The 25498-nt window shown below is 55.4% G+C and overlaps 3 protein-coding genes across 7 annotated transcripts in view; 2 read left to right on the top strand and 1 right to left on the bottom strand.

Moving 5' to 3' along the window:
• Window positions 1-12845, top strand: part of ZBTB16 (zinc finger and BTB domain containing 16) — a 53932-nt gene extending 41087 nt beyond the window's left edge. For both annotated transcript variants that reach the window (XM_033519721.1, XM_015649665.1), the window contains 3 exons: window positions 7178-7348; window positions 9471-9638; window positions 9915-12845. In XM_033519721.1, the coding sequence (XP_033375612.1) occupies window positions 7178-7348; window positions 9471-9638; window positions 9915-10144 (569 nt within the window). In that variant the 3' untranslated portion in view covers window positions 10145-12845. The remainder of the gene's footprint in view (window positions 1-7177; window positions 7349-9470; window positions 9639-9914) is intronic.
• A 1743-nt stretch (window positions 12846-14588) lies between these two features.
• On the bottom strand, window positions 14589-18784 carry HTR3A (5-hydroxytryptamine receptor 3A). The gene is made up of 8 exons (XM_033519723.1): window positions 18386-18784; window positions 18202-18246; window positions 17759-17868; window positions 17009-17178; window positions 16630-16790; window positions 16178-16388; window positions 15811-16044; window positions 14589-15646 (listed from the first exon to the last, which is right to left on the bottom strand). Exons 1-8 carry the CDS (start codon window positions 18527-18529, stop codon window positions 15348-15350), a joined length of 1374 nt encoding a protein of 457 aa, XP_033375614.1. The 5' UTR covers window positions 18530-18784; the 3' UTR covers window positions 14589-15347.
• USP28 (ubiquitin specific peptidase 28) overlaps window positions 15899-25498 on the top strand; it is a 31228-nt gene continuing 21628 nt past the window's right edge. For 2 of the 4 annotated variants that reach the window (XM_015649660.3, XM_015649658.2), the window contains exons 1-5: window positions 15899-16063; window positions 16329-16468; window positions 16647-16809; window positions 18253-18333; window positions 18773-18888. In XM_015649660.3, coding sequence (XP_015505146.1) covers window positions 18309-18333; window positions 18773-18888 — 141 coding nt within the window. In that variant the 5' untranslated portion in view covers window positions 15899-16063; window positions 16329-16468; window positions 16647-16809; window positions 18253-18308. Of the gene's footprint in view, window positions 16064-16328; window positions 16469-16646; window positions 16810-18252; window positions 18334-18772; window positions 18889-23023; window positions 24541-25498 lie in introns of those variants that run through there. The other 2 variants (XM_015649664.3, XM_015649663.3) reach the window with 2 other exon arrangements.

Raw genomic sequence — 25498 nt, 5'->3', positions numbered from 1 at the left:
TTTGGGACTGCAAATGGCTTCAAACAAGGGTTTGAATTTCCACTGAAAAAGTGGAAATTGTGCTGGAGAGCACAGCACACCATAGGTGTGAAGTGTCCACAGTGCTATCCCAAGCTAGAAGCATTAAAAGCTCAAGAACCTCCCACCTCCCCCAGTCAGGAGGTGAAAATGCAATAAAAAGGATTGGCCCTTAAAAACTGCCTCTGCCAGGTTTGCATAGCACTCGGTTTCTTCAGGAAGAGGAAAGGCTGCTCAGGCTCTGTCAGTGTGGACTGGGTTGATGCTCAACACACCCCTTCCTTCCAAAGCCCAGGAACCACATTCAGGGAGCAGAGGCAGCACTTTCCAGTGCTGGAGGAGGGGGTTAGGCATTCAACACTCCAGGGTGGCTTGTTCTGGGGACAGGGGTGTGTCTGGACCAGTGCTGTCCTCCAAGGACGTCCCTCACAGGCCCAGAACTGCCCATATCCCTTGGATTGCACCTCCATGGTTTGCTCAGCATCCTGCCCTGGAGATGGGGCACACATTGCGCTCCCCCATGGCAGCTGATCCCACACCCTCCCAAAAACGCATTTCCCGTTGAGTGCCCCATTTGGGCCCACAGGCAGCCGCGGAGCTTCACCCAGCGCGGGTCCAGCTGCTGCCGTGATTGACGCAAAGCCAGTCTATAAATAAAGTCTTTCTCTCCTCTCATAAAGACTTTGCGGTTTAGTTTGCTTTCAAGGTCAAGATCAGACCTTTCTAAATAAACACATATCAAAGGATCATTAGCGGAGCAGCACTGTTAAATTGAGATATTAACTTCTGTCAGCCGCGCGTTTCCTTTTTGTTCTGTAACTCGCGACTGCAGCGGGTTTTTATTATTTTGGCCCTAGGCGGTAGCATCTGGCTTCTGTAGAGACTGTAAAAATTAAAAAGCAACACAAATCATTGCGAGAGAAAAGCAGTAAATTCAATGATAAGAATTTAAAATTAAAATGTTTCGGCGCTTTTATATTCTGCAAAACATGAAACGAATGAGTTGTGTGCCTGTTGCCATAAAGCCACCGCCGCTAATCGTCGCCTGGCTCCTTCCCTCCCCGCACGTGCCCTCGTAATCGCTTTGCCTGAGCAATCGCAGCGAACACGGTGAGGGAAGGTGATGGTGATGGTGACAGTGATGGAGATGGAGGGTGGTGGGGAAGGCACAAGGTGCCACCAACTGGGCATGGGGGAGCAACGAGCCGCCGAAAGGGAGGCGAGAAGGGGATGCTCTTGTCCCACCATACTTAAAGGAAGACAGAAAGGTCAAGCTACGAGGGTGTGACTAATGAGCCAGTTCATGAGGATACGGGACCACTTTGTTCCCCAGGTCCAGATGGCCCCTGGAATAAATCACCCCCAGCAGGCATGAGCTGCCCATGCCAGAGCTGCAGCTCAGGGCCTGGCACCCATTGCCCAGGCTGCTGCGGGCACCAGCATCCCATACATCCTCCATGTGCATCCTGCTCTGGGAAATGGGGAGAGCAGGAGTGTGGCTGGGTGGGAAGCAGCCCTGTGCATCACTGCAGGAGCAAAAAACGAGGCGTTTATTTTGGGGGGTTTGTTAATCCCCTGTGCTTGCAAGGTCAATGTTGTACAACTGCTCTGAAATGCCAGGGTTTTCCTTGGTGTGTGTAAAAGGGTGAGCTGGCATGGAGGCAGCAGGTAGTGCCAGAAGCTTGCCCTGCCCTCCTGTTGCAGCCGGAGTGTCCGCATCCAGCCCAGGAGGAAAACCAGCAGGGGCAGGAGAGCAGGCAGCATTGGCTGCTTTTTAAGAATTAATTTTCCATAGTCAGTTAAAGTTGGGAAGAAAGCTGTGCTATCTCTAAGTAAATAATAAGAATCAAACAAATGCCCCCTTGGGAGAAGTTGCCTTCCATTAAGATGTTAATTAGCACAGAAGCCAAGCTGTGGAGTCCAGAGGCAGCCTTTGAAACTGGGATGATTTGGTGACTCTGGCACAAAATGCACGCATTTCCTGTGTTTATCTTATGGGGGTTTTCCCCCTTTCTCCACTGAACTGTGAAGGTTGTAGGGGCTGTTTGACTCAGCACAATAATGAATGCCATCACCTCTCAGTAGTACAGGAGCAGGCGGCACCACACAACACGGCTCTGCACAGCACCCCTACATCCAGGCAGGCATCTGCAGGTGTTGTGTCCCAACAGCAGCATTCAGGGAGGGCTCCTTTGCACCTGCCTGTGGGTGCACTTCAGTGCTGCCACCAAAAACACCACTTTGGGTTTCATAATAATCCTGAAAACAGACACCCAAACTGAATTGATTTTCTTACCTGGCACATGCATCCACCCGTATCCTGGGGCAAAATGCAGCCTCAGTGCTGGTGCTACCACCAGTGTCCCCAGGCCTGTGCTGGTGCCCGCTTTCCAACTCGATGACAGCAGGATGTGCTCAGTAATCCCAGGGTCCCTCATGTCAAGCTGAGCTGGGCACCTTCAGGCCAGCTGTGCCTGAGCTTGGGCGCTGGAGCCGTGACAGGGATGCTCCAGGCAATGTGCCCCTTGCCAGCACTGTTGCCTCTCCCAGCCTTCCTGCAGACGGGGCTGAAAGGGAGGGTTCTCTCTCTGGCCATCATTGCCAATGGCACCTTCCTCCCCAGTGCTGCAGTTCCTGCACACTTGCCTGCAGCTTCCCCTGCAGGAGCAGCCAGCAGTGTTGGCTGGGAGGTAGAGGCTGGTAGAGAGCCTTTGACATGCTGACAGAAATCATCAGATGTCCCTGAAGTCTTATCTCAGGAGTGCCAAGAGCCTTTGGGCTCCTGCTTTGCATGGCCAGGATGTTTTGGAGCCGTTCACCTTTGTTGTAAGGACAGCAGCAGTGTCAGGTCACCTCTGGGACATGCACCATGTAAGAGATGATGTTAAACATGAAGAGTGAAGGAGGGAGCCTTGTGGAAGACCCTGAATTATCAGGACTTGAGCCAAGGGTTTGGGGGTTTTAGGGTGTGTGCATGAGGCAGCAACAGGCTTTGTCAGCATCCTTTGATGGGAGCATGCTCATGCCTGTGATAATGCTGGAGCCTTCCTAGTGTGCCCCTCCACAGCCTTTCATTCCGTGTTCCTGATTATTTGAACGGTGGATGGCTCATTTTTCAAGTCTGATAGCATGGGTCTGAGGACAGGCAGGGAAAGATGGCAGCATTATGAAGAGAACTCAGGGAGGGGCAGTTTGGTTTGCACAGCACCACATGCCTGGGGACTGCCAGCCCGTGCTGCCACCGTGCTGGGGCTCAGCAGGGATTGCTTAGTGGCATAGTGGCAGTGCTCCCTTTGTCCCCCCTCCCCTGCTGCCACAGCATCCCCAAGTCACCCCATTCCCCAGCCACACAGCAGGTCTGCCTTGGCAGTGCTGCCAGGGGCACTGGGGCGCCGGCAGGCCAGAACACACACCACACACGCGTGCTCTAGCATGGGGGGAAAAACTTGAAGTCAAATGTCTGAAAGTCAGATCCCTTTTTAGTATGAATTTGCTGTATCTCATTCTAAGCACTAATTCCAATTTAATTGCAAGTGGCCTGAAGCCTCTTCAATAGGAGTAACAAATGGTTTGATTTTGTAAACTTCATCAGACTGCATTTTAAATGCGACACACTAGCCCGGCTCGAATGCCAATGAAGCACTGAAGTAGCTCTCTGTTTACTAATTATCCGTTTTTACTTCAAGCCACGCTGGCTGGCTTGTCTGATTAAATCGGATTTGTGGGATAGAGAACAGCTAGCAGAGTTTTCTCTATAGTAAACGAGATTGAAACTATGGCCCGCCTGGCTGCACACTGTAAATTATATTTCCTTTTAAAGGGGACGTGTCGCCTTTCTCCTGCGGTGCACCTCCCGCATCCATAAACTTCACCAGAGCCCAGTGCCGAGGGAGACCCACCCCACCCTGCCTCCCTCACCCGTCGCCACGCCGGTTTTTAGTTTAATTCCTGCTCTGGCAGAGGCAGCGGGCGGGGGGCGGTGCCGCAGCATCCCTCGCTGTGACTCGGACGGGGCGCGCTGTCACACACCGCATCTCGCTCGTCATCACGTCCCTGCCGATTGCGCTGCTTTGGGATGAAGCTGCTGGAGAACAGGGATGTGCATCTCCAGACTTGCAGCCATAGGGTTTTCCCTCCCTGCATCAAGCATCCCTCCCCTAAAAATCAGTTTTGGGACCACCTCGTATTTAAAAAGACCCTGCAAGATGTGGCCAACACACTTACTAAAAGAGCACCTAACACACCCAAATCAGTCCAGCTTCCACCTCGGAACCCTGTGGCAGTGCTAACAGCTGCCCCGCTAGGGGCTTTCAGCTGCTGGCGCAGCGCTGGGTCTGGCAGGGACACAGAAACCAGGGGTAGTGGGCAAAGGTGGCAGCTGAATGCGGCGTGCGGGGCTGTGCTTAAACGTCCCCAGTTGCTAAGACTTCAATTCAGCGAGCTTGACCTACGCTGCCCCCTCCCTTGGTATCTATCTTTGTGCCCAGGGGCTTTTTATATTTTAATTTGCTTTTGAACGTCCTGCAAAATTAATGGCGCGCTCGGGGCCATTGTGCAGTGTACAGTAGAGGGAAGGGCCGTCGGCGCCCGCCGAGAGCCAGCGCGTTTCCCGGGGAATGAATTGCTCGCCCGCCTTCACCCCTTTTAATTGTTGACAGTAAAAAGCGTTTAAATGCTGCTTAATTTGTAATCATCTTCCCGCAAAAAGGGGAGAAACCATTAAAATGTCAGGGAAATGAATAAATCCGTCTCTCACTGATTTGGGGCGGCAGCATTTCTTTATCAGGGGTGATTTTTCTTCCTGTGGCTGAGGGCTGGCTCGGGGCTTCTGTGGCTGGAGCCCAGGAATGCGCTCAGGACAGGACACAGGGCTGAGTCCCGTGGCACCCAATGTGGCACCCTCACAAGTGTTTTGCCATTTTTTCCCACTTCCGTCTTTTCTCCAAAGGCGTGACATAGTTGACATGTAGCCTAGAAACAAATGGAGCAACTTGAAGGCTGGCAGTGGGAGGGTGCCCAGCAGAGCCCGGTGTGCCGCGCCCCCGTGCCTGCTGGAGAATGTCACCTGCCCGAGCTCCGTGTCGCACTGCTGGGCTCCATGCCGGGATGCAGGGCCATCTCCCACATCCTCCACCTCTGCGCCCCGCCGCTAGCAGCCTTTGTGTGACACAGATGCTCTGCTCTCAGAGCACAACTGGAACCGTGTGCCTTCACACGCTAGGGCCGCTACTCACCGACCTCCCAGTCTGGGGCGTTTATTTACTGATACATTACGTGAAGGAAAAAAAAAAAAAAAAAAAGGAATTAGAAGCGGCCCTTTGCAGGTCTCAGGAAGCAGCACCTGGGGGATGCCCAGCTCCAGCGAGCAGCCTTGTCCCCCCGTGCATGCACAAGGCAGCTCGTCCCCGTCACTGTGGCTGCTGGAGTCAGCCCATTTTTTTTTTTTTTCAAGCGGGGGCCAATTAGTTTCACAAATGAGGGCCCTACGGTGCCAGGGAGGATTTGTTACGGCCCCGCGCGCCGGCCCAGCAGCATTGTCCTGCCCTCCGCCCCCACGGGAGCCCATTGTCCCCGGCCCCAGCGGGGGCTGCTGGCGGCAGATTTATCGGGGCCGGCGTCCCGCCGGCCGGGGCCTCCGCTCCGCAGCTGGCCGCGGCGCTGGGGGCTCAGCCCCGGGGACCTTTGACCCGTCCTGCTGTCACCGCCGGGGCCGCCGAGGGCCGCGGGGCCACATACCTCTTGGGATTTGCTTCGCACTGCCCGTTCGGGGCTGCCTGCTTTTTTTTTTTTTTTTTCCCTTTTTTTAATTTTTTTTTTTTCTCTCGGGGGCGTTTTGTCCTCAGCTGCATGGGGGGCACATGAGCCTGCAACCCCCCGGGATAAATCCCTGCAGAGGGAGAAAGGCAGCTCCTGTGTGGGGCCACCTCTCTTGCTGCTTTTATTCCCATTTCACTGGGTTTTTTTCTGATTTCAGAGCATTTTTGGGTAGCTCATTGCAAAGCTGAGATTGAGCATCCCCCCAGGCAGCTCCTGCATCCCCAGCAGGGCAGAGCTGCCCGCCATGTGCCACCACACCTGGGTGGGTGATGGCACAATGCCAGAGCAGGTGACAGTGCGAACTGAGATGCTCTCGGGATGCCCCTTGTGCATGGTTCCCAGTCTGGAGGTGTGGGTCTGCCCAGGACCATCCTTCCCTGTCACCTGCCTGCACGCCAGGCAGGACCATGGCGCTGACAGTGCTGTTGCCCATCATGTCCCTGCCCCATGGTGCTGTGGTCCTGGTGGTCTCCCTGGGGTTGGATTTTGGCAGTGTGGAAAGCAGCCCTCTGCCCCTGCTGTTCCTGAAGGCTGCATGGATTTGTTGGTTACCTTGAACATCTTGTGCTGCTAATGAATTGCTAATACAATTTTCTAGCTAATTTTATTTCCATAGTCCTCACATTTTAATGTCTCCAAAAAGCGAGCATTTATTTGCTTAATCTCCCTGCGTAATACAATTTGCAGTGACTCACAGTTCTGAACAATCAGCTATGCATAAGCGAAAACAAACTGTTTAACAGCGTAGAGATCTGAGATGTTTATGGACGGGTACGAGCACCTGGGTTGGGGTTTTGTCCCTGTTGTGTTGCTGCAGCCAGGTTTGTACCCAAGAGCGATAGTCTGGAGCTTGGATCTGCCTTGGGGCTGGGGGTCACACACAGCACAAGGGTGGGCACGTTGCCCTCTCACATCCTGTCTCCTCCTCCCCAGGGCAGCTTTGTGGGGTGCTTCTTGGGGTCCCCTTTCCCTGGGACATCACAAGGTCTGAGCTCAGCAGCTCTCACAGGTGTGTGGGGATGCGGTGATCACCCAATAGCTGCCTTGTGTTTGGGCATCCCTCAGCATCACCAGGGCTCCCCACTGCCTTCAATGCAATAAGAGCAATTTCTCCTCTTCAGCTGTTCCCCTCAGAGGGCCAGTCTCAGCAGGGTTAGGGTGACCAGGGTCCTGCTGCTGGGACTTGCAATGACACCCAGAGCCCTGCAGCTCTTGGGGTCCCTTCTGCTGCCAGAGCATCCCTGCTGCCACGTGGGCGTGGGGACCCCCAGACAGTGGGGTGATGGGACAGCGGGCTGGGGTGCCAGGCAGTACCTAAGCAGGGTCTCTCCCTCTCCCACAGGTACAGACATGGCCGTTTTCTGCCTGCTGTGCGGCAAGCGGTTTCAGACGCAGAGCGCCCTGCAGCAGCACATGGAGGTGCACGCCGGGGTGCGCAGCTACATCTGCAGCGAGTGCAACCGCACCTTCCCCAGCCACACCGCACTCAAGAGACACCTGCGCTCCCACACAGGTACGGCAGCACCCCCGTGGGGACTCGGGGCTGGGGCAGCCAGGACGTGCTCCTTCCCCGGGCGTAAAAAAGAAATGGGGGGAAGAAAGGTGATTTGTATTAAAAGCGTGGAGGTGACTAAGTGGCGTGGATTTGCAAAACAAAACAGAAAAAAAAAAGAAAAAGCTGTGTGTAATAAGTTGATCTGGTCTGAGGTGGCACGTGACCTTCTTAGGGGGTGTGCGATCATATCCGCCTCATCAGCTTATGGCGGTAGATGCACATAATCAGCTGGTGCTCGGCCCTAATGGGATTAGGGCGACCTGCGCTACGTGTAGCTGGTGCTGCCGTGGCCCTGCTGGGGCAGGGCTTGGCTGCAGGATTGCTGAGCGGGAGAGCACAGCTTGGCCGCCTTACACCGTGTCCTCAAAGAGCCCACACCGTGTCCTCAGCTCCTCCGACAGCATCCCTGGGCAGCTCCGTGGTCCTGGCCACACAATCGGCACCATCATTCTGAGCCAGTCACAAAACACCCCTGAAGGAGATGATTCTTCAGGGATGAGCAGGAGCCTGCAGGATCACAGCCAGTGCCACAGATCTTCACAGCTGCCTGGGTGAAGCATTCCTCACCCATCCTTTGCCCACACAGGTGGGAGCACCCTCACTGCCACCACTGCTGTTAGTGACAGGAAACAAAACATATTCTGAGTAGGGATGTCCCTTCTTTCTCTTGTCAGGCAGGGGCCATGCACACAATCTCCAAAAGGGACATAAAGGTGGCTGCTGGGGGTTGTGTGGGTGGTGTCAGGGAGGGTTGCCCTGTCCAGCCAGTGGCTGGCAGCTGCCAGACCCACACGTGGGCTAGGGCTCCCGATGTGGGAAATGGGAATCGTGTGTCTATGATAAGCATGTTAATGCTGAGCGCTGGAGCTATTTATAGCCAGTAATCCGGTGACCTGGGCTGCGGGTCGGGCTGCGCGTGTCCCACCCCAACCTCTGCCGCTTTAGTAGCTCCCGGCTGTGAAAAAACACTGGATCATCAGCGCTTTAGGAGCATTTAATCGTGCCACGTGGTGCCATCCTGCACAGCTGCAGGATGCTCCCGCTTGTCCCAGGGCCAGGGTGCTCCATGGGCTCAGGCTCCCCTGAAAAGTGGGCGGATGGAAATACTGGCTGCCTCTGGCTGAAAAATTGCTGTCTCTGACTGTGGGATCAAAAGCCAAAGTGGCAGTTTGGAACTGGGCATGGGGAGGGGAAAGTCAACAACAGCCCACTGCCTGCAGTGCCTTTGGAGGGGGGCTCCAAACTGCATCCTGAGCATCCTCCTCCCCCCAGGTGCCCAGGCAGCAGCTGCGGGAGGGGGCGAGGGGCCGCAGCACTGGGCTGCGGCAAATGGGGAGAGAGTAAAATATCATTTCAAAGAGGAAGCGAAAGCACAGGCATGTGAGTATATAACGAGAAGGACAATTTATGCCCAGGCACGAGTGCAGTTTGACACGGGGATAATGAAAAAACGTAGGTCATTGTGGATGACTTAAGCCTTCACAGCTGAAGAAAATGTATGAAATGCGGGGAACATTACACGCTTGGCAGCTCCGCACATCTGCAGCAGGACAAGTGAAATACAGTTCGCCATTCTTTACCATAAACTGTGCTTGTAGGATATGCGGCACAGAGAAATTGTAATTACAGTGACAAGACAAATCAGTAATATTTAAATATTCATGAACAAAGTCTCGGACGATCAATCTATCTTTATTGTCCTTGCCTCCGCGGCTGTAATAAATAAGTAGCTGGAGCCCTCACCTTTCCTTCAAATCATTCTGCCTTTGGTGCCGAACCAGAGTTCATTTATCAGCTGCCTGGTCTGGAGTGTGGGAGATACCCAGGGCTGGGTCTGTGCTGGCTCTGCTGGGCGAAAAACCTGGCAATTGGTGAGGGAGGGTTGCAGCACGCTCCAGTCTCTCTACCATGCCACGGACCTGAGCATTCCGTCTGTACAGGCATGAAGGGACAGCACACTGCACTGTGGAAACCGGGATGCTCTGTCCCCAGGACGGCTGCCCGGGGTAAAAAGGCTGGGGAGCTGTTTTTGGTGTGGCACAGCAGTCACGGCAGCCCTGACCCCCACATGTGCTTGCAGGCGACCACCCCTACGAGTGTGAGTTCTGCGGCAGCTGCTTCCGGGACGAGAGCACACTGAAGGGCCACAAGCGCATCCACACCGGTGAGAAGCCCTATGAGTGCAACGGCTGTGGGAAGAAGTTCAGCCTCAAACACCAGCTGGAGACCCACTACCGAGTCCACACAGGTACATGCTGGGGTGTCTGTGGTGAGGCTGGCAATGACAGACCGGTCCCCCAGCGCAAAGGCTGGCATGTGGACCAGGGCAGCAGCCAGGGATAGCGAAACCCCGATGCGCCGGCACGTAACTGCTGTAAATAGGGGATCAATAGTCCCGTCGGTTCTGCCGTTCATTACTTGGCTATCGGCTGTGCCCACTGCGGCAGCGTCCATGCCGGGCAGTTGATTTGCACCCGGAGGCCCTGGGCCCCTGCTGACACCCCTGTATCCCCATATCCCACAGGCGAGAAGCCCTTCGAGTGCAAGCTGTGCCACCAGCGCTCCCGGGACTACTCGGCCATGATCAAACACCTTCGGACCCACAATGGCGCCTCCCCCTACCAGTGCACCATCTGCCTGGAGTACTGCCCCAGCCTCTCCGCCATGCAGAAGCACATGAAGGGCCACAAACCAGAGGAGATCCCCACCGACTGGCGGATAGAGAAGACCTATCTCTACCTCTGCTACGTCTAAGGGAGGAGGCAGAGGGGCAGCAGGGCCAAGTGGCAGATGACTGGGCAAAAAAATCCCACCAAACCCGCAGCATCCATGGCCTTGTTTGTTTTCAGTTCTCATTTGTTTCTTCTCGCTGGAAGGATCCTGCAGCTCATGCTGGAGCAGGGGATGCACCGGCCCCTTCCCCAGCCCCATCCACACTGCTGTCCCAGCTGCTCATGCACCTGCTGCCCTTTCACCCTTGCTGCAGGGCAGATTGCACCCTTTGCAGCCCCCAGCCAGGCCCTCTGTCACCCTTGGCATTGGCCACTGGTGCTGCTGGGAAGACCATGTAGGAAAGAGGCGCTTCCCTGAAAGTGTGTGTACAGCTAGTTCTCTGGGAAGGCTTTAATTCCTGGTGTCCTCTGTCACTGTGTAGACCCGGCCATGGATGCCCTGCAGAGGACCCGAGCTCCCATGTGGGGCTTGGGCCCTATTCTGGCAGGTTCTCGTGCTCCCAGGCTGCATCATCACAGGCAGGACAGGACAGTACCCTGTGAGCCACAAGTGCTTTGCCAAGAGCATCCTGAGGGGATCCTGGCCAGAGGAGGTGTTTGGGACAGGGAGCCAACTGTGATCCAGGCTGCCTTGAGGTGTTGCCTGGTGTCCAGGTGGGCTCAGGGGGCACAGGAGGCTGCTGCTCTCCCCATGACCAAAGACCTCTCTATGCATTTCTCCCTCCTTCCCTGCCTTTCTGAGGCAAGGGTGAAGCCCCCCGTGGGGAGATGCAGTTGGTTTGGTGATGTGCAGTCAGTGCCAGCGTTGGAGCTGTTAGTGTGTGGCATCACTCCGAATGCAGGGATCCTCTTTACTTCTGCTGATTTGGGGCACCTGGAAGGTGCCAATGTGGGGTTTTTTGCCCAGCCCTCAGCCGCAGGAGCCCACAAGTAAGGGGTGCCCAGTGGCAGGCGGCTTTGCTCGCCGCTTTTTTTTGCTTTTTGTTTGGGTTTTTTTGAACTTTCTTTTGGAATATTTCCGCGTTTAGCACATTTTACTTGAAATTACCTCGTTTTTTTGTGACCTCATGAGCTTTTATTGATTTGGGAGGGACAGGGGGTGGCATGGCTGGGGTGCACCAGCCACGTGCCCAGCATTGGTGGTGGAGAGGTGGTGGGACAGTGGTGTCCCTGCCAGCCTCCTGTTGTGCATTATCCTTACCAAAACTGGTATTTTTTGCCTGGCCCCATGGGGCTGGGGGTGTTTGTTCTGAAGCTACCTCTTGTGTTTGTTTTTGTTGTGTTTCTCCTGCGCAGCCTCGGGCTTGGTGGGTCCATCCCGTGGCTCTTTTTTTGTCATTTTGCTGCGTTTGGGTGAAAAGGGGGGGAAAGGGGCTGGGGAGGGGGGGGAACAGTGTCTGGATACAGTTTGGAGGGACACTGATGGCCCCTCTGGGTTTGGGGTGCTCTTCCCACCTCTCCTGGTGCCAAGCAGGGATACGGCTGTGGGAGCAGCATCCTCCCTCGCGCCCCAGTCCGGCTTTGCACGTGTGTGTGCCTCTGCGCACGGGAGCATTGCTGCTCTGTGCAGGGCGGACACCGCTGCTGTACAATCTGGGATGTGACTGTGGAGAACGGCTCGTTTAATTGTTGTGCCTAAGAAAAAAACAGAAAAACATTAAAAAAAGAAAACAGTTCTTTCACACAGAAAGTTGCTGCAATTTTTGGCGTGTGCACGGCAGGTCCCCGTGGTGTCCTGGCACTGCCAGACATGGGTGCCACGGAGCACGTGGCCGAGCTCATGTGGCTTTTTTTTTTTTTTTTTGCTTTAACCTCCCCTTCCATCTCACCATCCCTCTCCCTCAGAGACACAGCCCCCACTGCAACAGTGTTGGGGTCAGCGTTGGAGTGATGCTGCTGTACCCCGGGCGCACGTCCCCGCACTGTTGGCCGTGGCGCAGCCCCCGCCACCCCTCCATATATATATATATAAGTATATATATGTGTATCATAGCAGTGAGGACCAAGCGCCGCACGGGGCCCCGTGGTCCCGGGCTCCCTCTCCCCTGGCTTGTTGTCAGTGTTGTGAGCGCCCGCCTGCCCGTCCCGTTGCTCTGTGTTGCCGCTCGTGGTTCGGGTCCGTCGCTGTCCTCGTTCCGTCTACCTCAGCACCTCTCTGAGCCTGGGCGCAGAAGGTGCCCAAGTTCCCCTTTGGTTTTCTCAGAGTATCTATCGGCTCCTATTTTTTGTACGACTTTTCCTGTCTCACCGTTTGCTCCCCTGCGGTTCTGCTTGCGAGTCCTCTTTCTGTCCTCTAGCCACAGATGCCGTTAGCTAAAAGTTTCCTGAAAAATAAAGAAAAAGAAAAAAAAAAAAAAAACCCAGTTGTGGTGTCTCCTAGTTGCAGCTCTCTGCATCTGCCTTCGTTCTGTGTAGATTCAGATGCATTTCTTTGTAAGACTTCAGTGTTTCTGACAGAGGAAAAAAAAAAAGACAAAAAAAAAAAAAGAAGAATATACTGCTGCAGGTTTTTTTCTCTCCATGTGTCACTAAGTGAAGTTCGTGCCTTCTATAGCAAAGAGAATATTTTTTACATCCTACTAACGGTAGATTTTTTTGTAGTGAACATTTTTTGTATTTTTATTTATAAGTCTCATAAGGAAAATAGCAATGTTCAGTTGTATACCTTGAATCTGCAGTTAGAAAACAAAAAAACAACCAATAAAGTTAATTCTGTTGTCTCAGCCTGCTGTCTCCCATTCCTGTGCCAGTCAAGAGGAGGAGGAGGAGGAGGAAGAGGAGGAGGTGGAGGAAGGATGCATTCCAGAAGCTTGGGGTGAGCCGAGTGGTGAGTTTGGGGGGTGCCTGCTCTGCGGGGGAAGTTGAGGAGGTCCTGTCCCTAAACCAGCCCCAGGGAGTGGGGGGGTCTCCCTGGAATGTCAGTGTTCCCATGGGCAGGGAGCATCCACAGCGCACTGCCCGTGCTGCCGCCTGCCCATGTGGCTCACCAGGGAGCAGAGCAAGTTTGCCTCAATGAAAGTGAACTCGTTCATTTAAACCTGCCTGCAGAGCCGTCCGGCCCCCCGCTGTGTTAATTATCCTGTAGTTCCCGACTGATTGCTGTACACTAAGCTTAAGCCCTCCTTTATTTATTTACTGACTACATTAACGGCAGCGCCTGCTCTCCTTTTGTGCTGTGGCAAACCGCACAACACCGCAGGCTGCAGCTGGGCCAAGCGGGTGCTGCCAGCACCACCCAGCCGTGCCTGTGCCCACCGCCGGCCTTGGCCTCGTGGTGCTGTTAGACATTTGTTCCAGCACAGCTGGAGTCGCCAAGTGCAGAGCATCGTTTCGTTTTTCCCAGGGGTGGATGGCATGTGCCGGTGTCAAGGCCAGGCTCATGCCCTGCCCCAGTATTTCCCAGCAGGTTTGAGGGGCTGTGTGTCCATTCCAAGGTCCTGATGGTAGCCCTGCCTCTCCCCAGCACAGCCTCCCAGGAAGGCTTTGGGCAAGTGGTGGGGAACTTTGATCCAGGTTCAGGCAAGCAGAGGTGGTCCTGCTGTGAGCAACCTGCGGGCTGCAGCGCCCCAGGAAAAGGGGGGCAAAGCCCCTCTCCAGCGTTCAGCCTGGCACAAAGGCGTTGTTATAATAACGGGGAAATCGCGGTAGGACCGGGCCTTTGTGTGCACGCTCGCACAGCAGCTGGGAGCGATTATGCCGCAACAATGTTCTGTTCCATCAACATTATGTCCTCATTAAACCTTTATTAGGAGATTAGATTCAGATTTATTGATTTTTTTTTATTTTTTTTTTTTTGAAGAGGAAAATCCAGGCTTCTCTCAGATGCCTGGAACTTTTTCCCACATGCAGCACTTCCCAAAGTAGCAAGAGGGCAAAGGGAGAATCTATCTTTCCTCCAGCATGGGCAGCCTGTCCTTCCAGGGAAAAGGACTGCTGAGGTGCTTGAGGGGGTTAGGTTGGGTGCACGACGGCTTCCTAGCACAGGGAGGACAAGGATAAGGACCAAAACATTCCATAGGATACGGCAGCACAGGTGAGCATCTTGCAGTGCAGCCCTGGGGGACATCGCGGTCGTGGTGGGGGGGACAGGGATGGCAAGGCTGGCTCAGGAGTCTTGCTGCCCAGTACCCTCATCAAACACATGGGTTGGGTGGCATCGCACACCCGGGTCAATGGGCCCATTGGATTTGTCTGTTGGAGCGTTTGATGTTACATGAAGGCAGCTCATTCCAGAGGGTGTTAATTGCCCGCTGCACTGATCAGGTCTGTAGCACCATCGATCTCAGCAGGATCAATGGGCTGATTTAGTGTCTCACGAACTCTTTAACTGGACACCTCATCAATAGGCAGCCACTTACAGACCATCAGCGCATTAGTGCGGGCCAGCACTGGCAGGAGCCCACTCCACCCATCCTCAGGCCCCGTCACTCAGAGGTAAGTTTTCCTGCAGGTGATGGCTCTGGGATGGTGAGTGGGAGTCTTGCTCTGGGGCTGGTGGGTTTGAGGGCAAATGTTGGAGATCCAGGTGGTGTCGACCCACCTGTCCTCCGTCACCTGCAGGCCCATATGCAGAGATGCTCCTAGAGCATGGGATGGGCCCTTATGGCATCTGTAGCACTTTCCTCTCCTCTTCGCCTTGTGCTTCTGTCCTGGCAGGGGCAGATCGACAGCTAGAGCTGGGCACCTACTGCAGGTGTGATGGCAATCCTGCCCCGCGCATCTCTGCTGGTACCGCGTGCTCTCGGAGTCAGTCCCGCTGACATCCCGTCTGGCCGCGGCCGGACACTGCGTCTCTCCCACTTCGCTAAAACTCCTGAGCACAAGCGTGGTAGGGATCTGCTGGGCAGGTGTGCTGGCCGGGGTAGGGAATAAAGGCAGCAGGCGGGGTGAGGGGCAGGGCAGCCGAGGACAGCGATGCCCCTGGGGCGCTGGGGATCCCCCGATGCTGGGCCGGGCGGCGGGGCCGCTGTCCGCGGTGCTGAAGCCGCGGCCGTGGCCGGGCCGGGCCGTGGGCTCTCCCGGGGTTGGCAGGGGAAGCCTGGAGAGAGGTTTGGGCAGGGTCATGGGGTCCGGGGGGCTCCTGCTCAGCTCCGCCTTCCCGCTGCGGAGCTGAGGGACGTGAGGGATGCGCCCGTCTGGGTCGACAGACACTGGAGAATCCCAGAGCCAGGGAGAACCCGCCAGAGCGAGGTCCCCCGTCCCCCGCCCTGAATAATGGGCACTGCTCAGGCATCCCTCCACACCGACCAGAGGGTGCCCAGAGTGATGCTGTAAGCCAGGACGGCTGCCAAGTACACCCGGAACAGCAGGACGTCCAACACGTAGCCCACTTGCAGCCACTCACGGGCGACATCACGGAATTCCTCCCGTTTCTCCAGGAGCTGGCGGATAGCCGTGGTCTCGTGCAGGACCTCCTGCAGCGCTCCCGAGCCCTCCGGCCGGCCAGTAAAGGCCACTGCAGACCTCGTGCCCCCCACTGCCCCGCACTCCCGGGGGTCCTCACAGACATAGGGGGTCGGCTTGGCTGAGAGATCAAGAGAAGCAAATGTGAAAAACCTGCTTAGATGGGGAACTGGGACTTGTGAGGGTGAACTAGGCACCCAGTCCACCATACAAAGAATGGTTTTGTAAGTGTAAGAGCATCTAGACTCCTTCAGTTCCCACAGACCCTCTCTGTGCAACCCTTACCTGTGCTGTCATTGTTCTCCACCTGCCTGGAGGTGTCCAGGCTTTGTGTCCTGCTTTGGCTGAGTGTCTTCCTGTCCCGGATACAGAGCAGGATGGTGGCTCTTTCCAGCAGCAGGTGTTTCACCCACTCAGGGACGTGGGGTTGCAGGTCTTGCTTGTGCACCAGGCGCACAATCAGGATGGTCTCTGTCAGGCTGATGACGAGCAGTGCCATGCACACCACAAAGTAGATGCCTGCAGAGACATCAGTGAGGTGAGTGACCTGCAAAAGCTCGTGCCCAGAGCACGGGCCCAAGCAAATCCTTCCTACTCAACTCTCAGGGCCCTGTGGTCTCTGCCCATGACTGCCATGGCAGAATCACCATACCTATCAACGGGGTGCCCACGGCAGTAGCTGGCAATGTGTCGGATACAATAATGAGGAAAACCGAGTAGCCCAGCAGGAGAGTGATCTTGAAAGACACCCTCTCACCACTGTGGGGAGGTAGGTAGAAGCCCACAATGTCCATAACCATCAGGAATATGCTGGGGAGCAGCAGGCTGACGGTATAGAAGAGGGGGCGTCTCCGGATGACTACCTGCAGGACAGAGACAGACAAGGCTGTGAAGTCTGTCAAGGCCACATGCCTTCAGCTGGTGTGGCTCTTTGCCAAGGCAGGTGAGGATGATGGGGGCACTAAGGTGAGCCAGAGGAAGGGCTCACTAGCAGGAGCCTCCCACCTGCAGGCAGGAGCTGCAGCACAGAGCAGACACAGGGATGGGGCAAGTCCCTTCCCTCGTGCCACATCCCCAAGAAACACGGTGGCCAAAGGCTCTTACGTAGAACTTCATTTCAGCATAGCTGTCACTGCTCTTGACACTGAACTCCTGGAAGTGGCTGAGGATGTAGAGCAGCTCCCACTCGCCCTGGTTCATGAAGACACTTCGGTCGAACTTGACGAGCTCTGGCTGACGCCACAGCGAGAGGTTGATATCACGAACTGGTGGGGCAGAGGAGAGGTGAGAACTAGGGGTACCCTGCCCAAAGCCCGGCAACTGTCGGCACCTCCACACCAGGCTGCGTGCCTGCCCTCCCTGCACGCTTCCCCGATCCGCTGGGGCCATCTAGAGGGACGAGTTGCCCTCTGCACGGAGCTCCGGCCCAGCAGAGGTCCTGCCCGCTCCCCGAGTCCCCTCCCACGGGCGTCCCGGCACTCACTGTGGTGCAGCCAGCTGGTGAAGGTGAGAGAACAGTTCTGGACGTCGAAGGGGAAGTTGTAGATGTCCAGGCTGCAGGCAGTCATCACCTGGATGGGTTTGAGGTTCTGCACCTCCCCGTGATGGCTGACGTAAACGTAGGGAACATGTGGGGACTTTCCAACATCCACACTGAGGGACATGAGGGACAAAGATGTGGGCTGGAGAGAACTCTGGGCAGGGGTTCCTTCTGCCAGGTGGCATTTCAGGGGGGAACTGCCCAAGAGCCAGGGATTTTCCCCCTGTTCTGCTTTTCTGGCAATACCCTTGCAGGCATTTCTGCCTCACATCATCTCTGCACTGCCCAGACTGCTGCCTTCTCCCAGCCTGAAAAGTGTCTATGTCGTTGTCCCAGAGCCCTCTGGAGGCACTGGGAACATCTTAAACCCCCACAGAGTGGGAAGGACACCAGAGAGCTCCATGGAAAGGGCCAGCAGCTCTGCAGCTGCCCTTGCATTGTACTGTCTTCACAAAGCCTTTCCCCTGATATCTGGATCTCACCCCCAGCACAGTGAGGGTAATTACTGACGGTTGTGGTTAGCCAGCATTGGAAATGGCCCAGCTGCTGAGCCAATCCCCATCTGCAGCTCCCCGATGTGGGGAGGCTGCCAGCTCTGTGCCAGGAATACAAAGCATGGGACAGTACGTGCCCATGGGAGGTGAGGGAGTTCCAGTCCCGGTCTATCTCCCTTGAGACTTTGGCTGCACTCACAACTCGTTGATGAGGATGTCGGGCACCCAGATGCTCTCTACGGGGAGGGAGATCTGCGTCAGGTTGTCGAAGCGAGCTGGGTCCCACTTGAGGAACTCATCTGTCCAGTGCTGGGGACAATGGAGAGGGGATTCGGTGGGTGAAGTCCTTCCACTCTGCCAGCACACAGACCCCAGGCTAGCAGCAAGCAAGCTCCCCATGGGAGGGAGGAAAGATTTATCCTTCAGCCTGCACAACACCCAGCAGCGCAGAACAGGGAGCGCGAAAGCTGAGCCTTAAGGTTCACACACTACAGAGGTTTTGCCAGCCCCCAGAATGTGCTTCCCCTCTCACTGCTCTCCTTCAGGACTGCACACTTGTCTCACAGGAAAACATGGGGGTTTGGGGGTGCTTGACCCCTAGGGGGGCCAGCAAGGAAGGGGCAAGGTTTCATGGCTACTCACCTGCCTGTACCAGATGTAGGTGGTCAGCACCTGGTTCTTCTCATCCTGTAGGAAGATGAGGATGGTGTCAGAATGGGGGCACTGACAGTCAGGAAGATGGGCAGAGCATGCTGGGAGGATGCTGCAGGCCAGGTACCAATCCCCTCCCTGCGGACACACACGGAATTGGGAGCAGAGGACTCACCACACTGAGGATGGCATAGACCATGAGGTCGATGGCCACGTTAGTGGTCGTTCGCCAGTCCCGCACAGGCCTGGTACCTTTCTGGTAGTGTGCCAGGAGGTGGTGGGCCAGGCGTTGCAGGGCTGGCTCGGAGGGCTCTGGCATCCATCCCCCATGCTGGGTACCTGCTCAGCAGAGGGAGAAAGGGAGGGAGTGAGGGAGGCTGCTCGCACTGGGGCAGCAGCTGCCATCACCCTGGGGTGTGCCATGCGCTGCGGGATGCTGCCAGATGCCTGCTCTCACCAGTTGGGGTTTCCCATCCAACCTAAATAGGAGCATCCTGACGGAGAACAAGCCTGGACACCAGAACCATCACCTAATATGTTACTGACATCCTGTGCTGTGCAGGTTGTCAGTGCTGTGATCTTCCCCAGCCTCAGAGGGCACAGCTGCCAGCCCTCACCTCTCTGGACAAGTGCCAGGTCAGCAGCAGCGGGGAGCCACAAGGGACACACTGCCCCTGGGTAAGTTTCATGCCATGCACTCCCTACAGGGGCATTTCTTTGCTCAGCAGGTGGAGGTGATGAAGGCTAGAGATGAACCAGGATTCATTTATTAGGTATCTTGGTGTTTGCTTCCTGTGAAAACACTCCCTTCACTGGTGCCAGCAGCATCAACCAAGGGCAAATTGCTTTCAGCACTGTGTCCTCACTGCCAGGCAGCTGGAACACCACAGCTGGACCAGGACAGCAGAGCTACGCTTGTGGCTGTGCTCTGCAGCACACCCAGCCTTAGAGTCCAATTCCAATATAATGGAAGAGACTAATTGGAACAGATCTATGGGAACTTGGGAAAAGCTGCTGGAAGGGAATTCTAATCTGTATTATAAGGTAAAAAAATAAAAAGCAGCAGCCTCAGCCCCTCTGACATTGCTCATGAGTGGTAATACTGGGGAGCCAGCCAGGTGCCTGATGCTTGCCCAGGCAGGCATGAACTAACAGAGGCAGTGAGATGGGGGAGAGGCAACAATTAGGGTGAGGGAAGGAAATACAGGCACTGCCATCACCACGGCTTGGGCCAAGTGGCCTTTCTGGCTGCAGCTGGTGGCAGCTGGCTCACGCTTGCGCTCCTCCTTGCTCCTTCTTCTCCTCACATCCAGGCCACCCATATCTGCATCAGGATGTTTTGGCAGCAGGGAAATGGTTTTGCAGAGGGAGGACTGGGCTGGGTTCACCTCAGATGCTTTTTGGTTGTGCTGACAACTCACCTCATGCAACCCAGCACAACCCTGGCACAGCCCTAACACAGGGGGATCTGTCTGCACAGCCCTTCCTGACTCCTGGTCAGCATTGCTAGGGTGAGAGTATCACTGTTCCTGCTCCTTTTCTGCCACCTGTGATGTGTTAATGGTGGGAGAAGGTTTGGGAGTTGGGTGACAGGAGCTACATGACCTGTCCAGACATTTGAGTCACTAGCCCGTTGAACACTTTCAGCTGGGCTGGCGCAAAGCAGCTCAAGGATTTTTGCGCTATTTCCCAGGAATGTTAGATGAGAAAATAATAATGGATTAACAAGGAAATACGTTGGCCATCAATTTTGCACTGCAGAGTTGCAAATACAAACGACAGGCACAGCATCATGCCCAAAACCCAGCTCTAGGTTATGAGGGACTAAACATTATATTGGAGAAAGCCTCATCGGGCAGGGGGCTCAGGCAGCATCTCTCAGGCAGTGGAGTGCTGGCAGGAGACCCCCATGCCTTTCTCTGTCCTTAGGGCTGGCTCTTGGCACAGCTCGAGTACCTCAAGATCCTGCAGTTATGAACCCACAGAGCAGAGCTGGGTTCTAAGGCTACGTTGCCTTTCTGCCGATGTTACCCCGGCAGGATGCGCCTCCAGGCTCTACACCGGAGCTCTCCCAGGTGTGTCACTTCCGAATAGGGAATGAAGGTTTCCCTAAAGAGCAGCCTTTGCCTGCCACGCAGCACGGTTCTAGGAAGGTGCTGTTCCGTGCCAGGAGCACCCCGCTCTGCCTCAGCTCCCCAGCCCTGCCCATGGGTCCCTCACCTTACCTGGGCTCTGTAGCGTCGAGGCCAGCGGCAGCAGGGCCAGGAGCAGCCCGAGAGCCGTGGGCACCATGGATCCGCCGGCTCGGCGGAGCACTGAGCGGAGCAGGGAGGCAGGCGGCACTTGTGTGGCTTTCCCCCCGCCGTCGGGTTTTTGAGAACGCCCAATTAATCTCGCGATCAGCCTCTCCCGCTGCATCAAGTTTCAGGCTGGGAGGATGCGAGGGGGGCCCACCCAGCTATCCCCCCACCCCCGCCCAGCTTCCAAAGAGCTTCCCCGTCCTCTGCCCGGGTGTCTGCTTGTGGCAAAGCGGGTTTCGGGCTACGAGCATCATGCCCATGTGCAGTGGGGGGCACGATGGGGGCAGGGGGTCCTGCAGGTGCCAGGGCTGCTCCAGGAGATCCTCAGCAGCTGGAAAGACGGCAAAACCCTCCGAGAGGCAGGGGAGAGGAGGCTGTCCAGGGATGTGGTACTGACACAGGGTGGGTTCCCATCAGCAAGGGAGAGGGGAGCTCTGCACGTACCGGGCTCCCCTTCACACCCTGCGGCAGGTGGGGCTGTCCCACTGACAGCAGCTCTGACAGTCGCAGGTGGGGGCAGCATGTGCAGCCAGCCTTTGGCACCCCTGCCTGGGGCAGCAGCTTTCCCCCAACCCCTCCGATCTGCACACTGGGGTCCGTTTGCACCGCAGAAATTTACATTTGCTGTAAATTTCAGCAAACAAAGTGCTTCCTCCTGGTTTCGGTTTCCCAAGATATTTAACGCCTTGGGGCAAACAAGACTAGAAGCAAAGCCTGGTCAGGTATTATCGAGAGTCAAAAGGCCCTCGGTGTCCACCCATGTGTGAGTGCCCTGCGCAGGATGCACATTCATCCCTCCGTGTCACAGCATCATAGCCTTGGGCTGGGCAGTGACCCTCTGCCTGGCAGGGGAGCTTCCCCTCGACCCTAAGCCACTATAATCTTCTGTATTCCTGTATGTCTACACTGTGGTTGTGTGTGTTGCAGGTGCCTATGCCCCCGCAAAGCTGCCAGGTGCTGGAAATCCTGGGGAAGCAGTGGGCAGGGACCAAAGCCTGCAGCAGTGGCGTAGAGCAAATTGCATCAGATGCCGGCATGGAGTCACTTAAACGAGATAAGAATTAGTGCGGGGCCCTGATGAACTCCCCCTTGGCTGCCAACAGCGGTGTCAGGAAGAGAGCGAGAGCAGAGCTGGGGCTAATTTGATTTCTCAGCTCCGTTAGTGGCTGGCAAGTCACCTCCCAGGGAGCGCCAGCAGCTCATAGCGCTCTCCCCTTATTGAATCTGGGTAATGAAAATCACGGGCAGCGCCACCGTGGTGCTGGGGACTTTGCCCCGCTCTGCCCCCTCTCCTCCAGCCTCCTGCAGCTGCAGCCGGCAGGATGAGGCCAAGGGGGCGTGGGCTGCTCCACTGGAGCCTCTGCTGCAGCATCATTAACTCTGAATTTTCTCCCTTGGGTTTTACATCTTCATCTTAAAGAGATTTTAATGTAGTTCCTATCAGCCCTCCTGTTATTGGATATCTAATTAGCGTGATCTACTGTAGCCTCGTGTTCTGCGTGCACGCAGGGGGCTCTTGCGGGACACTTTGTGGGACGGCTGATATCAATCGGCAGCACCCAGATCAGATTTACTTTCCAAAATAGCATAATGGGATTTTATTAGCCCTGTAATCTGCTGCACGGTAATTGCTTTTCTGGGAATCGAAGTGCTCAGTGCCTGGGGCTTCCCACAGCTCAGCCCTGCGTCCTGTCCAGGCTCCGCTGCAGCCAGGCACGGCAGCATCTCTGCACCGGGATGGGTGGGCACCCAGGCCTTGCTCCTGGAGCAGCCATGCTGCAAGCAGGTTCCCTGGCTGGGCAAGCAGGTATTTAGCCCAGAGCAGAAATCTCAGAGGCTGAGGAGAGCACAGGGACACAAGCACAAGATCCCCAACATGTGATGGCACAAGTGATGCTCTGCATTCCCTCCTCACCCCAATCTGACCTCATCACAAGTCCTGGGTGCTCGGCATTATGCACTATATTCCTCCAGCGGCTGCCACCCCATGCCATGGAACGTGCTGGGGGCTGTTGAGCTGTGGCAGGAGCATGGCTGGGCTCTGCACAGGATGGGGTGTTGTAGCCAGGCTGGGGACCACAGTGGGAACAGGGAGAGAGGCCTCAATTGTGGTGCTTGCCGGTATGGAGTGGGCAGGAGAGGGAAACAGCTCTCCTTCAGGCTGCCAGTGCTCGCCTTTCAGAGCGCGTTTGGAGCGTCAAAAACAATAAAGCATCAGCAAGGAGCCCTGGCAGCACAGCTGCCTGATGGCCCCGGCCCCATCACGAGCCCGAGGCCGCCCATTACGGAGCCTCACACTCCCCGAATTGCATGTCTGCTATGATTTAACGCTGTGAGACATGAAATAAACACCACAGGCAGGGCTGCCGGCATGGGCACGACCAGGCTCACAGCAGCCCCTGCTCCCATGGGGCCCTGCACCAGGAACAGTGATCCTCTGGCATGCTTGGGCTTGCTTGCATTCTTGGGTCTCTGCAAAGGGCCAGGGGGACACACAGGATCTCCCCTCTGGCACTCACCTTGTGCAGCTCCAAGACCAAAGCACAGACCAAATGGCATGAACAGTTGCTCAGTGTGGTGCACTTGGCTAATTTAATTTAATTTAGGGTAGCTGCTAGCTTTGTCCCATGTGTGCAAACTGCATGGTCCTTGGAGAAGCCAAAAATTGCCCATTCCAGATACCAAGCCCGTGCTCACCCCAGTGAAGGAGCCCTATGCTTTTACATCCCCCAGAGAAGGGATGGGAACACCTTCCTTTCAAGTCCTCTCTTTCATCAGACACCCTTCAGGTGTTTGCAGTATTCTACCATTGTCTCACTACCACTAAAGCCAGGTAATAATAAGTACATGAAGGTATTTGGAGCCCATTGCTGTTAATGGAGATGTGGCTGATACAGAGTGGGACAGCAGCTATGTATCACAGGCTGAGCACCATCCAAGATCAGGCAAGAATTGCCTTGCTGAGAGAAGACCCAGCTGTTTTGTCTTTTCCTTTTCCTTTTATTTTTGAAGGTGACCTATGCTAGAGGCTCACTGAGTGGGCCCCAGAGCTGTTGTGACCATGTGCTGCCACCTTGGAAGAGTCCCCATCCCCAAGGCAGGTTTGCAGCAGGGATTGTGCACGTGATGACTGCCTCGATGTAAAAGCCTTGTGCTTGAAAAAGTCTTGCAGAAAAGTCTTCTGCCTCTTGTTTCTGTTGAAATTCAATCCATGGAGGACTGTGGCAGTGCTGGAGAGATCAGACATGCTGCAGTGTGTGTGGAAACAGTCCTGGAGGGGACAGGGACAAGAGACAGTCCACTCAGGTTTGGGGGGGGGTTTTATGTTTTTAAACCACTTACTGCTTCCTTTTGCTAAGTCAAGGCTGTATGGAAGGCTCTCAGGACATGGGAGGAAAGGGCATGTCTGCAGCTTTCTCTGTCTGATGGTGTACAATCTCCCCCATAGTAAATTATCTTGGATGTAACAGTGCTGTGACTGCACTTAATGCTGCAAACAAATTGTTCTACACCCTAGTTAATTATCACAGCATTAATCAGGCTGCTAAACATTAAACACAGCCTGGACAAACCTGGAGCTAAAAATACGGGTCTGAGTTTATCTTTCTGACAGGGACATTCAGATTTTTATGGTTAATATTTTTTTTAAGGTGGGAAAATCCTGGGGACCCTTACCTGAGCAATGAAGTCTGTGTAGAGCACCATTCCCTCTGCAGTGCATGAGGGTCCCAGAATGAAAATCCCAGTGCCCAGCACTACCTCCCTATCTCTCACTATTAATAGCCTGGCACGCTCCCAAAATGAGTGGAATTTCTTACTTTGTTGCAATTAAGCTTCACTGGTTGTCTTTTCCTTTGCACATCAGGGAAATTGGCTGACACTGGCTTCCTCAGTTTTACCTTATCTACACTGCTACCTCCTCCCTCTTGCCTCCCGATTTTCTCATCTGGAGTACCTGTGAGAACCAGGGAACCGAGACAATCTCGGAACAGCCCACACTGAGGTCCCCACACCTCTTCCAAAACAAAAGGTAAGGGACAGTCTGTGACTGCCCAGGACAAATCCAAGTGTGGGAGATCACCACCCAGCTGTGAAAGGGCATTTTAGCAGAAGAATTGGCAACCAGGGTATGGCAGTGGCACCGGCTGACCCTATTGTCCCCTTCCTCCTGCAGTGCTACAGCTCCGTGGCAAATGCCAATGCCATCAGTGTCACAGGAGCTTCAGTGCTCGGGGACAACCCAGGCTGGCGATTGCAACTGACACATTCCTGATGATGCAGGACAGTTTTTCATCAGTTTCGAGTTGAGCTTCTCTGGCTCGTCAGGTCGAGCCAAGTTGCCCAGGTGCCTGAGCCACATCTCATCCACGGGTCCGGCGGCGGTGGGGTCTGCACCCGGATCCTGCACAGCCCCCGCGTGCCCCTCGCTGGGACGTCTCCATTTCAGTATCATTTTATTAAGAGAAAGATAGAATCCGGGCTGTGCAGAGAACACAGAGCCCTTTGGATCAGCAAATCTGAAAAATGCCTATTTCTTGATGATTTACCCAGGCCCGACAAAGCATGGGTTGGAGTGGAGCCGAAAGCAGGTGCCGGCCCCTCTTTATTTTGAACCTTTTCCTGGAGGTTTTCCCAGGGCGCATCCAGCCCTGGAGCATCCCTGTCCCCTCCTGCATCCTCCGTGAGGAGCCCTGCTCGCATCTCCCGCCGGGCAGCACCGGGCCAGCACAGGCGGACAGGTGTCAGCCGCAGGACCAAAACAGGGGAAGGGGTGTTATTATTGCTGTAATTAAAAGAAAATAATTCACTTTTATCGGTACAGAAGGGCGCAGCCAGGGCAGAGCGCCGGCTGGGGCGGGTGTTCCCGGCTGTCGGGGTGGGGACGGGGGAGAACGGGCTCGGCGGCCGGGGCGATGGTCGGGGGCTTGTCGGGGGTGAACACTGCCGTCCACACGGCGGGACAGACGGCGGGACAGACGGACACACGG

The sequence above is a fragment of the Parus major genome, chromosome 24, assembly GCF_001522545.3.
Source record: "Parus major isolate Abel chromosome 24, Parus_major1.1, whole genome shotgun sequence".
Taxonomy (NCBI): Eukaryota; Metazoa; Chordata; class Aves; order Passeriformes; family Paridae; genus Parus; species Parus major.
Note: the sequence above shows the minus strand (reverse complement) of the source record. Positions and strands in the feature narration are given on the sequence as shown.